General features: G+C 36.8%; 1 protein-coding gene across 6 annotated transcripts in view; it reads left to right on the plus strand.

Moving 5' to 3' along the window:
* Positions 1-14,790, plus strand: part of camsap3 (calmodulin regulated spectrin-associated protein family, member 3) — a 53,415-nt gene that overhangs the window by 27,771 nt on the left and 10,854 nt on the right. For 5 of the 6 annotated variants that reach the window (XM_073856976.1, XM_073856977.1, XM_073856974.1 and 2 more), the window contains exons 3-5: positions 7,186-7,325; positions 12,857-12,944; positions 13,141-13,173. In XM_073856976.1, coding sequence (XP_073713077.1) covers positions 7,186-7,325; positions 12,857-12,944; positions 13,141-13,173 — 261 coding nt within the window. The remainder of the gene's footprint in view (positions 1-7,185; positions 7,326-12,856; positions 12,945-13,140; positions 13,174-14,790) is intronic. The other variant, XM_073856978.1, reaches the window with a different exon arrangement.

Here is a 14,790-nt window from a genome sequence, read left to right on the forward strand (position 1 = left end):
CCGGACTATAGTCAGTTTCAGTAGCAACAACATAAACAAATGGCTTTTGTAGACCAAACTTAACTTTCAGTAGACTTCCGCAAAGAATCAGTAACAAAATAGTCCCTCTACAGTAGACTAATAAATAAACTGTAAATTACCTTAGCTTAAATCATAGCTAAAGCGTATCAACTACTACACTGAGCTAAGTTACTGTGTTACTGTACAATGTTAGCTAGATCCTTAAATTCTTGCCTGGTTGCAAACCAAACCTCTCTTCACAGCGGGGAACTATGCTCGCTGTCTCCCCTTGCTATCTTTAAACCGAATTGTTTAATTTTCGACAAAGTATTTGTTCCAGAGGTCAGTTTAGACACTAAAGGGAATGATAAACGCATACTAGTTAACTTCAGGCCAACATGCGTGCAACGGAAGAAAGGTATATAAAGTGACAGCATTAGCTTTTGCTAGTATTGGTTATACTAGCACAAGCCTGTAGGCTAAACTAACGCATGCGCATGGCGTCACCGTTATCACAGATTTCGCGGTTACATAGTTTACACAGAGACAACAAGGCGACGTTATCAAAATAGACTTCAATGGACTGATCTGTGTCTTTGGAAGTGAATCTGAAACCAAAATAAATGCACATTTTAAATATATTCAAATGCATAATATATATAAGAAATTTAAATATAGCGGCACATCAACAACTTCTTGCTTGTCTGGTGACTAGTTGTTATATTTTGTATTGAGACACAAACTAACTAATGCTGCGTACACACCAAGCGCGAAGCACCACGTTCCTCACTCTAGATAACTCCCAGGATTTAACTTCGTGTCATGCGAATTTTCACTTGATTTGAATATTTTTTTTAACTTTCGCGAAGATGCGTTTGATGCGAACAACGCATTTTTTCGCAGCAATCACGTCAACTAATTCACGTAATTTGCATCGCCCCACACAACTTTGCGTCTTTTTGTGCCTTTTCGCGCCTATTCGCGCCCTATTCGCGTCTTCACATCTACTTCGTATGTAATTTACACGCACAAATTGTTGAATTTGCATTTGGTGTGTATGCCCCATTACAATTTTTCTGTAAATCCCTAGATATCTGCATGTTATGATGAGCTGAGGTTTTTTTTTATAGGAATTTATGAACATTCACTGTTTGAATGATTCAATTTACTTAAATGAATGATGCTTCTGGAGGTTATGTGAAAGAGAGAGAGACATTCTGTTTATGGCTGACTTTGGTTTTAAGCTCACAGCCCAGTACGACGTGATGTATCAACAACAATGTAGTGTTTTTGTTTTGTCTTACACCGCTACTTGTAAAAAGTAGCTAGGACAAGCTAAAGTATTTCATACACAACACAATTGTAGTCATACCGCCAAAAATATACTTAATGTATTAAAGCAACACTATGTAGTTTTTTTTACCTTTAAATAATGTCTCTAAAATTATTTCAGTGATATAACAACTTTTAACTGGACAAATTTTACTGCTGCTGCAACCTGAGCAGCCTCCTAGCTGCTACAAGCACACTCTGAAAGTGGCAGTGGAGGGTAGGAAACACAGCCCCGCCCCTCCCCCTGCCTGCAAAAGAGTGTCTGATAACAGGCACTGTTGCGCTTTTCAACCACATGGGGGAGCTGTAAGTCATTTTTACATGGAAACTACATAGTGTTGCTTTAACATAGCTACTTTAGTTACTGCTGGTGTGAAGTGCATACAATGTGTTTACATAAAATATAAAGTACAAGAATACATGATTTTGGAAAACACTTTGAAAAAGGAGTCGGGCCGAGTACCAAAACACACTTGTAGCCAATCAGCAGTAAGGGGCGTGTCTACTAATCAACATTGTTGCCTGGGTTGCGTATGTGTGGGGCGGGTCTATCAAAAGAAGGCCCAGATTGTATTGGGGTAGGGGTGTGTTTGTTTAGGTGATTTCAAATATCAACATTAGCTTTCATAGATCATGCACCCCACCTTTAAGATCACTGCCATAATGTAAATCACCCCTTGCTGTGCCTCTGCTTTTCTTATTGTATCGCACTGGGGGTTTCAATAAACATTCATTTCCTCCACAATTTTAACCACATTGAACTTTGTTGGGGTATTCGGGGGGTTTACACATGATTGCACGGGGTATTTTTTTTTTTAAAGACCATTGATCATCTACCGCTCTCTTGTGTTACCTCAGGTTTTCCAGCCTTGGTGTCACCTCACTGTGACACCTCAAGTGCTTAGCTGTGTGGTGGTGTGCATTGTGGGTCAGTGCAGGTTGTTATGGTAATTTGGCAAGCCGGTGTGCTTTGCATTTCAGTGTAGGTCTTCGATCCCCCCTCATTAAGGAAACTTGTGATTCAGATTAGTGAGTCCTGGAACGTCGGGACGGGAAATCCAATCCTCCCCCCTCCTCTCAGTTTCATTCCTCTCTTTTGTTATGAATTGCTTTCAGTGTCTCCTTACAATAAATACTGTACTGGGGAATTTATTTGTGACCATTGTTATACAATCCCATTGCCAGAAAGCGTAGGTTTCAAGGGAATTTTCGTTTTCGAGTAAACTATTCCTTTAAGACCACCTAATCAATATTGGAAACGTGTAGTTTTGCACACATCTTATCTTTAATCGTTCTTTCTGGAGCAGATCTACACAGTCCATTAAAAGCTCAAAGGGCATTGTGACATATCAATTTCCCATTAAATGCAATATATTTATTATTGTCTACTTCACTGTAAGCCAAAACATCTGTTTTCAAACCTAAGCACAGATATCACCCACTGTGCTGGCTTATCCTCACAAATCGACCCCTCGCTGAGCCCCACGTTTAGAGCCTGGAGTATAAATGCGGTCTGACAGAGCTGCTCCTCCCATAATGCTTTGCAGAGGCCACACTTTAGTTCATGCTCGGAAACACACCGCCGTTCAAGTGTCTCACTGAATTCAAAAGGACAAACACGCTACTGAAGGGATGTTAGCGTGTTAAAGGGACAGACACTGGTTAGGACATAGTAGACTTAACTGTGTGAGTTATAAGGGCGGGTCGCATCGAGGAATGTTTTTCTCTGACCTGTGTTGACTGTTGGAGAGTTAATGATTATTACATGCTGAACGTGGCAAAGTCGGTAATGACGTGCAGGTTAGGCGATGCGTGTGTGCAAAACAGCGACAGGGGACACGTGAAAGACAATGTACACTATTGATTTCTTTCTCAAGTAAAATGTCCCAAGAAAGTGTCTGGCGTAGCTCCAGCTGATAGTGAATGATTGGCTTTGGCAGATTTTCTTTCAGTCATAAACCAAGATGAAGGCTTTTAGTTTTGTCCTTGTAAGATTTACTGTAAATAAACTCATACACCCGGTTTGTCTGCGCAAGGAACGCCCCTCCTGGCTCCCACTTAAATCAGTATATGATTTGTTAGTTGGATTGGGAATATTTAAGTTTAGGCAGTTTTTTTAGGAGGATAATCTGATACGGATTCTCTTAGACAGCAACGCAATATTTATCAATACCTCAAAAACTGTGTTTGGATGCTCCTTGTACTGCTTTGTTGTGTAGACGGCGCCTCTTAAAAATATCTGTATGGATTTTTCACACATTCCATCGATACGTTATGTCATGTGACTGATGTACCAATATTGCCTAAACGGTTTTGACCCTACATGTGAAAACCCATCTTAAGTCTTTTTTTGCTATATACTTTGATGCTCCTAATCTCATAATAAGATTACGAGACTTAAACCTGGATTTCACATAAGTTCTTCATTATAAATGCTTAACCTTCAGAAATGTTAAAATAAAATGTAAACCCTGCCCTAGTGACCTCGTATTGCCGTTGTACTCGAGTGAGTGTCAGCATTGACCACAGCACAGTCCACAGAAGAAGTGTCAGTGGTTTGGGCAGTAGGTAGCAAATGGGCTGTGAATAGTTAATGGCTTTAATGGCTGCTGCTCAGAAGTTTTTCCTAACTGAGCTGTTGGGTTGTTTGAATGGGCTCGGGTGTGAGTGGACAGTAATGGCCCGTGAGGATTATTATGAGTCGTAAGTGTCTCTGTCCACTGCTGGTTATTATTTCTGTTACGGCATTCAGGATGGTCAGATTCAAGATGGCGAAGCTCCAAAAAGCAAATACATCTGTCATTCAAGAAATCCAAAGCAGGTGACATCAGCAGCATTCGCCGTAGTTTGATGTGGACACGCACTTAAGGACCAAGAAGGAGAAGAAATTTTTGAATAAAATGGTTCGTTTTGTAATCTTTGCGCACAAAAGTGTTCTTGTCGCTTCATAATATTACTATTAGAATAATTATACTGATGAAACATGGACCTTTTTGGTGATGTATTTCATTCTTTTCTGGGGGTCAATGGGACAGATAGAAGCCTCCCGATTTTCATCAAACATTTCTAAAAATGTGTTGTGAGTACAATCGGAGCACTCTGTGGTTAAGAACGACACAAGGGTAATGATCAAATTTTCATTTTGGGGTTAACTAACCCTTTAAGGCTTAAAGGCACAATATGTAGGATTTTCACTGCTAGAGGTCGCTATTTCACAATAGCACAATAACAAAGGCAAAGCTTAAAGGGATACTCCACTTGTTTGAAAACAGGCTCATTTTCTAGCTCCTCTACAGCTAAATATTTGATTTTTACAGTTTTGGAATCCATTCAGCCGATCTCCGGGTTTGGCACTACCACTTTTAGCATAGCTTAGCATAATCCATTGAATCTGATTAGATCATTAGCATCGCGCTCAAAAATGACCAAAGAGTTTCAATAGTTTTCCTATTTAAAACTTGACTTTTCTGTAGTTACATCGTATACTAAGACCGACGGAAAATTAAAAGTTGCGATTTTCTAGGCCGATATGGCTAGGAACTCATTCTGGCGTAATAATCAAGGATTTGCTGCCGTAACATGACTGCAGGAGGCGCAATGATATTATGCACTGCCCAAAAATAGTCCCCTGCTAGTGAAAGTTACCAAGGGGACTATTTTCGGGTCTAGAAAATCGCAACGTTATTTTTCCATCGGTCTTCGTACATGTTGTAACTATTTTTAAATAGGAAAAATATCAAAACTCGTTGGTTATTTTTGAGTGCGATGCTAATGGTCTAATCAGATTCAATGGATTGTGCTAAGCTATGCTAAAAGTGCTAGCGCCAGACCCGGAGATCGGCTGAATGGATCCCAAAACTGTAAAAATTAAATGTTTAACTCTAGGGGAGCTGGAAAATGAGCCTGTTTTTATTTTTTAAGTGAAGTGTCCCTTTAATGATGTTATAAAGGAAAGTGGAGCGATGGTAGATGTTGTTTTCACCATTCAGATATGTATGGAATTCACTAATCATGTTCACAAATTAGTTAATGAATTATCTTTTATTACCTGTACGTTTGATCACATTATTTTATGCCATCGTAATGAATTAATGAAAGGCACAACAACTGCGTGTGAGATGCTGCATTTGTCCACTCGTGTTGCCATAGTTTCTTCAACCGGAAACTGGGAATATGGCAGATATATTAAGTCACTGATAGGGCCACAATTACAAGGGATGAGCCGTTATTTAAAATAGGATTTTCTCTGGAATGGATGTACAAATCCTTGGGAACTTTTGGGATAATGCAAGTAGTACACAACTCTATGATCTTGAATATATCACATTGTGCAGTTGTTTTTGGATATTTTATTACGAAATATTGTGGCTTTAATATTGTAATATTTAGGACATTTTAATACTAAAAACAAAGTTGTTTTACAAAGTTTGATAAATACAAGTACACAAGATGGATCAAAGTTAAAACAACCTCTATCATACAACAATGGGGTGACTATAAAAGAATCATCAAACTTGAAACTCTGCTTTACGTCTCTTATGTAAGTTATTAAGATGTTAGCACTGCTGGCTAGCGTGATGTCTAACTATGAAAACAAACTCCTTAGCAAAATATCATGGAATTGGAGCTGCTGTCTTTGACAAGATCAACAATAAAATAGTCGATTACGAGGTTTCTTATAAAAGTTGTGTTATGTAGAATTGTTTAGTCTTCACTGATTTCGTATTTCGGCCCTCTGTCATAAAAAACGTATCCTGATTGGTCCTCTTGTGTACATACGAATTCCTGATTGGCTCATAGATAGTACCGCATACTAGTGACTAGTTGTCTTATGTGGGTTTTGTCACGTGGCACGCAAGAAGAACAAACAAGATTTATCGAAAGAATTCATACATGTGGGATAGCGTTAATTATGAGAGATTTTCATATTTTGATCAAAATAACCGTCTCTTACTTTTTGAAGTAATTATACCAGAGCAAATAAACACATTTCAAGCAAAAGATGCTATTGACATTACTATTAATGACATCATAACCACAAAGGCATTTCGACCAAGTGCTCTTCATTGAACATGCACATGAGTACCCATGTGAGCTTTAAAAGCACCTGCTTGTCACAAGGGTACAAAATCAAAATTGTACTCTATACTGATACTGCAGTAGGATGGATTTTGGGAATTGTTTTATTAGTATCAAGAAAGAGCAAGAGAGAGAGAGAGGGAGGAAAGCAATCTTGCTGTTGCACTTAAAGAGATCGAGAAAACGTATACGAAGTCAGAAATGAATATTGATTGCACAATTATTCATTGTTGCATTATGCTGCAAAACACAATACATATATACATAAATCTGGTTTAGTGTTTGTCTGTGATGTAAGTTATTTACTGTCACCTTCATTGTCTTGAGACATTTTTAGAAAGTGACAAGCACTAAAAGCTCTCTTTCATGTATCTCAACTTTTATCCTAACCAGCCATAATCATAGTGATGAGTGACTGAACATTTTGTCATGCACTTGATTTCAGTTTCTGTGGTGTCATGCCATGTAGCCCCGCCCATTGTGGAATATCATTGGTCCAGAATCATGTACATTTAACAAAAATCTTCCGATTGGATTTTATTGGTTTGTCGCATAGCAATTTTTCCTTCTGTAGGACATACAGATTGCTTGGCATTTCCTTTTATTATTCACCAGAGACTATTTCGTCATTTCTGAAGGTCCTGACTATCCAGGCTACTCTTAATGTCACTAGACTGCATTATTACATTAAACACACACAGGATGTTTCTACTAATGACAGCTGGGTTTTCTCTGTGCCCTGACGGCCATGTTTGTTTCCTCTGATTGGTGCAGAGCGCCCACTTGGAGTTGATGGATGCTTTAATGGCCGTGGCTGCCATGGAGACGGTGAGTGCAGTCAAGGCGAGCGGCGGATCCGAGCTGCTCCGTACAGATGCGAGTTGGGACAGCGCCCTGCTGTGTTGGGTTAACACGCTGAGTCCACAATCTCGTAAAACAAACCGCAACCACACAGTTCCTCACACGAGCTAAAATAACTCTCATAAACTAATGTAAACACTTTAACAGTATACACAATGCTTAAAGTAATTAGTTGAACACTGTTTTATTTTCTCGTGCTTATAAAGGACCATGTAGCACCAAATCATAAGGGTCAATTTTTTGATTTTGAGAATTGCAGGCGATTTTTTTTTGCACAGCCCTATGAGAATTATATATAATCTGAGTAAATAAGCTTTGATGTGTGGTTTGTTAGGGTATGACAAAATTTGTCAGAGGTACAACTATTTGAAAATATGTAATCTGGTGCAAAACATAATCAAAGCATTGAGAAAATCGCCCTCACAAATAAAGTCCTTAGCAACACCATATTACTTATGATAAATAAATTTTTGATAGATGCACTTTAGGAAATTTACTAAATGTTTTCATGTAACATGATCTTTACTTAAAATCCTAGTAATGTTTGGTTTAAAACAATCGATAATTTGACCCATACAATATATTTTTGGCTATTGCTAAACTGGTTTTGTGGTTTATAATATTCGATATACATTACTGTAATATAGTTGACCCTGGACCACAAAACCAGTGTATATATATACATTTTGGGGCGGTTTCCCGGACAGGGATTAGCATAATCCAAGACTAGGTCTTAGTTTAATTAGGAAATATAGCTAGTTTTAACAAACATGCCTTACTAAAAACATTACCTGTGTGCATTTTGAGGCAAAACAAAGGGCACTGATGGATTTTAACCCTTAAGAGTTCCTAGGGACATTTTGTGTCATTTTGACTTTTTAAACCATCCTGACAGTGATGACTGAATATTGCTCAAAACTGCCAGAGGTAAACATTTTAGAATTTTGGTTTCAGTTTTTTAAATTAGCTTAAAATGGCTAAGCTACGCAAAAACCGACTAATGTGTTCCTAAGGACAAAAAATGCCCCATTGAAAACCATTATAACTACCATTTTTGACCCCCCATTTATCTTAACATAAACTAATACATACCTTAATGTCAATATATCATTTCGAACTACTGGCCTTGAAGTTTTAATTTTTATACTTGTCCACCAGGTGGCGCTCCTTTTTTACCATTTCAAGCATTCATCAAAATGTCAAAATTTTTGCTGTTTTCTGCGGACCGCATAGCTCCTGAAAAGATAAACCTTTAATGTTGAAAATTGGTGTGTGTGTAAAAAAAGTGTGTCTGAGTGGTAAGGGGGTGGTGGCGATGTCGGGGTGGAGTCGGTGTTGAGTGGGGCAGGGGGGCATATTCAACATATCCAAATTCTTCTCTCTTTGAAGGGCACATTCTGCATTATAAACTAATTCAATAATAAAAACAATGAGAGGCCAGAACCGAAACAAAATCAATGTTCATTTTGTTTCTCGCTCATGTTGTTTATGTAAGTACACTGCTATAAGTATGAACAGTATAGCAGAAGTAGTAAAAATGGCAAGGCATTACAGCACACATAAGGCTCCTGAAATAATCATGCACTTCAAGAGCGAGGATGACTCCTCATCTTCCTCCGAGGATTCTGAGCTCGACACGGAGGCCTCAGAGGTAGAAGTAGACCAGCTGAAGTCTAATTCATTAGAAGGATCTTCAGAAGAGTTGTCAGAAGGTGAGAGCGGAGAGGAGATTGATGAAGTGGCGGCAGAATGGACGTAAAAAATTGAAAAATCTTCTGGTCTCCCACAAACATGGAGACGCTCCGCTACTTCCCAGCAGCCAGAGATTTGATCCCAGCGCTCACACTCTATGCCACTGCCCGAATCAGTGCCCTGACTTCAAGCTTTTCATTGATGCTGATGCATGAAATCCTGCAGCATATTGGGGCCATGACAAACCTACATGGGAGACAGTCACAGACTGGAGTGATCTTGAGACACAGAAACTGCAGGCTTATGTGGGGCTGCTCATTCTGACCGGTGTTTACAGATAAAAAATGAATCAGCCCTCAGTCTCTGGAGTGAGAAATCAGGACAGGTCACTATCTGGGCTACGATGTCCCACAAAAGTTTTCACGACATCAGCCGAACACTGTGGTTCGATTAATGTTAACATATTGGCAATTAAAGGGTTAAAATTTCCACAAATTTAATTAATATTTGACATGTATGTTTCAGGAAGAAGTAGTGTTAAAAGATTTAATAGTTTAAAGTGGAAAAAATTATTGATGTGTGATATTTTTTGAGCAGTTTTTGGGAAGGTGTCATTTTGGCCTTAGGATCATTTTGGCCTTAGGAAGTGTGAGTTTTGTATAAAATCTGACCCTGTTCAAAAAATAACAATGCATCAGAATCAATGTTGCTACCAATCTTTTACCCATCCTAGGGTCTAATAATAATTATAATCAAATGGTAGTTCAAATGTTTTTTTGGGGGAAAATATTTAGATTTTTGCTTTTTTCTGTTAAAAAACATGGGTTAATTTAAACAAACTGGCATGTAAAGGGTTAAAATTTCCACAAATTTAATTAATATTTCATATGTATGTTTCAGGCAGAAGTAGTTCTAAAAGACTGAATCATTTAAAGTGGAAAAAAATATTGACGTATGATATTTTTAGAGCAATTTTTAGGAAGGTGTCATTTTGTGGCCTTAGGAACACTTAAGGAAGTTTTTTATAAAATCTGACCCTGTTCAAAAAATAACAATGCATGAAAATCAATGTTGCTACCAATCTTTGACCCATCTCAGGGTATAATAATAATAATAATCACATGGTGGTTCAAATGTGTTTTTTGGAAAATATTTAGTTTTTTTGTTTTTTCTGTTAAAAAAAACATGGGCTAATGTAAACAAACAGGCATATAAAGGGTTAAAATTTCCACAAATTTAATTCATATTTCATATGTATGTTTCAGAAAGAAGTAGTTATAAAAAACTGCATAGTTTAAAATGAAAAAAAAAAATATTGACGTATGATATTTTTAGAGCAATTTTTAGGAAGGTGTCATTTTGTGGCCTTAGGAACATTTAAGGAATTTTTTTATAAAATCTGACCCTGTTCAAAAAATAACAATGCATGAAAATCAATGTTGCTACCAATCTTTGACCCATCTCAGGATATAATAATAATAATAATCACATGGTGGTTCAAATGTTTTTTTTTTGGAAAATATTTAGTTTTTTTGTTTTTTCTGTAAAAAAAACATGGGCTAATGTAAACAAACAGGCATATAAAGGGTTAAAATTTTCACAAATTATATTAATATTTGATATGTATGTTTCAGGCAGAAGTAGTTCTAAAAGACTGCATCGTTTAAAATGAAAAAAAATATTGACATATGATATTTTTAGAGCAGTTTTTAGGAAGGTGTCATTTTGTGGCCTTAGGAACACTTAAGGAAGTTTTTTATAAAATCTGACCCTGTTCAAAAAATAACAATGCATGAAAATCAATGTTGCTACCAATCTTTGACCCATCTCAGGATATAATAATAATAATAATCACATGGTGGTTCAAATGTTTTTTTTTGGAAAATATTTAGTTTTTTTGTTTTTTCTGTAAAAAAAACATGGGCTAATGTAAACAAACAGGCATATAAAGGGTTAAAATTTTCACAAATTATATTAATATTTGATATGTATGTTTCAGGCAGAAGTAGTTCTAAAAGACTGCATCGTTTAAAATGAAAAAAAATATTGAAATATGATATTTTTAGAGCAGTTTTTGGGAAGGTGTCATTTTGTGGCCTTAGGAACACTTAAGGAAGTTTTTTAAAGGAACTCTTGAGGGTTAAGATATGTCAGTGCAAGCTGTTTTCAGTTTGGACAGTTCTTAAAAATGTTTTAGTCTAGGACTAGTCTAATCCCTGTCCGGGAAACCGCCCCTTTAGGTATATATATATATATATATATATATATATATATATTTAACCCTTTATATGCCTGTTTGTTTACATTAGCCCATGTTTTTTTTACAGAAAAAACAAAAAAACTAAATATTTTCCAAAAAAAAAACATTTGAACCACCATGTGATATATATATATATATATATACATTTTATATATATATAATATATATATATATATATATATATATATATATATATATATATATATATATATATATATATATATATATATATATATATATATATATATATATATATATATATATATATAAAATATAATACAATATAATATAATATGTATAAAAACATTAAAAGTTGTGATGTTTTAGTAGTGGAGAAAGTTATTGCGTTATTATGCAAGACAAACTTTTTAAATTTTTTGCAATAAGGAGCACTGATAACATGTGCATAAGTCTAGGAATGTGTATTCGAAAATATAATAGGGTCCATTTCTGTATCTCAAAAAAAACTTTAAATAAAAAAGGGGTGCACCAAGGGGTTCATCATGATTATAGTGACCAAAGTTATCACGGTTATCAATATTATTGTGGTTTTGTTAAAATGAGATGGAAATGTTCAAAAAGAACTGATACACACACTGAAAACATTTAAACAAGTTAAGTAATATTTCATGTCCCTGAAATTATTTCTGTGGTAAAAAAATAAACAATTCTGTCTAATAAGTTTACCGTGAATGAATACAATACATTATCCCTTAAATGCCTTCTTGTGCAAAAAACTATGTTGCATGTGCGCGCCTGCATCACTGATTCTGGCAGGACAGGATTTACCACGAGTTTTCAAAATCACGGTAATCAAACATGGTTGTAATGATAATTACATTTTAAATCATAATACTAACCGCCAGGACCTTTTACCGTGGTTAATTGTGAAACCGGTAATCGTCCCATACCTAGCACCAATATATTGCCCACTAACAATTTTATTATTTGACTATGTGAAAATCTGGAATCTGAGGGTGCAAAAAAAACGAAATATTGAGAAAATCACCTTTAAAGTTGTCTAAATGAAGTCATTAGCAACACATATTACTAATGATAATTACAGTTTTGATCTATTTATGGTAGGAGATTTACAAAACATCTTCATGGAACATGACCTTTACTTAAAGGCAGGGTCCATTATCTCTGAAAGCAAATGTTGACATTTGAAATCACCTAAACAAACACACCCCTACCCCAATAGAATCTGGACCTTCTTTTGATAGACCCGCCCCACACATGCCCAACCCTGGCAACGATTATTTTCAGAAATCGTGCACTCCACCTTTAATATCCAAATGTATTTTTGCATACAATGTATTGTTGGCTGTTGCTACAAATATACCCGTGCTACTTATGACTGGTTTTGTGGTCCAAGGTCACATTTTATTCCAAACATGTTTTACTTCTCACAAAAAACTATTGAAAGCTGTATTGTAAGCTAAAATAGGTTTGTAACAATTGGGTGAATTATTCCTTTAAAATGGCTTACTGACTTGACCACATATACAATAATTGTTCTTATAGGACCTCCACAAAGTGCCCTGTGGTGTCATCCTTAAAATAAAGTTTATTTGCACTTTATTCATTGTCATATATAGCATAAATATATGTTTTTGTTTTTGTTGTGCAGCTGAATCAGAAATTGAAAGAGCAATATGAAGGATCACAGACTGATGGATCTCAGCTTAGTAATGAACCACAGCCTGTTCAGCCATCGGTAAGAGACAAATATACAGACAGCCTCACATGTTACATGCTTGATAACTTCACTTTAAATAGAAAGTCACTGCTTTAGGAGACCTATTTTCTTCTGTAGGTCAACTTTGCTGTCCTATATACTGTATCTATCCCAGTCCCTCTTCTCACTTCCCCTCCTCCCTTTCCTTTTTCTCATCTTCTGTCACTTCTGACAGTGTCCAACTCGCTGGTACTGGAAACTTGTTCCTGTAAGTCTCTCTTTCATCTTCCCTTCCATCCTCCTTTCCTCCATTTTCCTATCTTGAACTCATCGAACTGTCCACTTTCGCCCCCTGCTGATCAGTCAACCTGTTGGAGTTTAACTTGTGTTTGGAATCGGATCTGACATTCATTTTAGGCCCTGTCCCAAATGGCGCACTTCATGTGGACTTTCGGTCTCGTGGGTTTAAATTGCACGTGCTCGCTTAGTCTACGAGTCCGTAGGGTGTCCCATCTGTCATTTTTACGCTCCGTAGTGTGCGTAAAATCAGTGTGAGCTTTGCAACCTTGATGCGTTCTTTGGCACAGGCTTCACGCACTTTACCAACCCACAAGTCCTTGCGAATGAGCAAACAGATGACGGAAGGGAGGAGTTCACACTGATGGACAACCTCTCTTCCTATTTCCGGGGTGACGCTCAAGTCTGTCCCAAATTACGACTCCGGAGCGCACTCATGGACTCACATCAAGGGTCCCTAAGGTCTGCACTACATGATGTCATCAAAGTGTGGACTCTGAGGAAGTCCAAAAAACTGGAGTGTGCCATTTGGGACTCAACCCAACTCATACGGGCTAGCATGCACTTCTCTCTTATCATGGCATGCGAGTAAGTTTAGTTTTGCCCTTTTTCAGCACACCTGCCTGCAAGTTTGATGTAATCCTAAAGAGGGGAATCTAGGGAATTTTGGAAATATTCCAAATTGGAAACTTAAAGGAACAGTATGTAAGAAATGTATATCAATTGATCATAAAATGGCCCTGATATGTCACTAGACATTAAGAAATTTCATTTCAAATACTTATATCACTCACAACAGTGGTCCAGCCAGGATATTGTCATTTAAAAAGTGGATTTGCAGCCCTCAACTGATGTTTTTGTGTCATGTTGTGTATTGGCCACCGGTTTTGTGATTGCAGTACCAGTTTTAGCCACAATCCTACATACTCTTCCTTTAAAAGTAATTATTTGGAAATTTAGAGAAATTTATATAAGCTATATTATATACAAAGATAAAAAAAACATTTTGGGGGTGTGGCCTCAATGGCTCTTCAGTAAGCTGTGTGCATGTGACTAATTAATGTGCAGGGTAGAAATTAAACTGAAATTGCATTAAATCTTATTGTTTTAAACAAAATAATGCTGCAAGAGTTTTTAACTACATTTAAGTTCCCTTTTATAGTCAACTCTGCAAGTTTTTCAAATTCCCAATTCCATTAAAGTGCACATATTTCATTGCTAAAAACAACATTATTTTGTGTATTTGGTATAATGAAATTTTCGTTGTTTATGGTTAAAAACACATTATTTTCCACATACCGTACATTTTTGTAGCTCCAGATATACTGTCTTCCTACAACGCATTGATTTTGTACATATCTCACCGATCTGAAAAGCGCTGTGTCCCTGATTGGCCAGCTAATCTGTACGTTATCATTGGTGTGAATACTTCTGACGTAAGCCAGAAATGTGACGCTCCTTACCATGTTTGAAAGATTCACTCATAATGCAATGCTAATGCCGGATTTCCACCGACTGCGCATCCACTGCGGAGCGGCGGCGGAGTCAACCTGTTTCCATTCAAGTCAATGTGTGAATTTCCACTGAC

Source organism: Misgurnus anguillicaudatus, chromosome 19 (genome assembly GCF_027580225.2).
Source record: "Misgurnus anguillicaudatus chromosome 19, ASM2758022v2, whole genome shotgun sequence".
Classification (NCBI taxonomy): domain Eukaryota; kingdom Metazoa; phylum Chordata; class Actinopteri; order Cypriniformes; family Cobitidae; genus Misgurnus; species Misgurnus anguillicaudatus.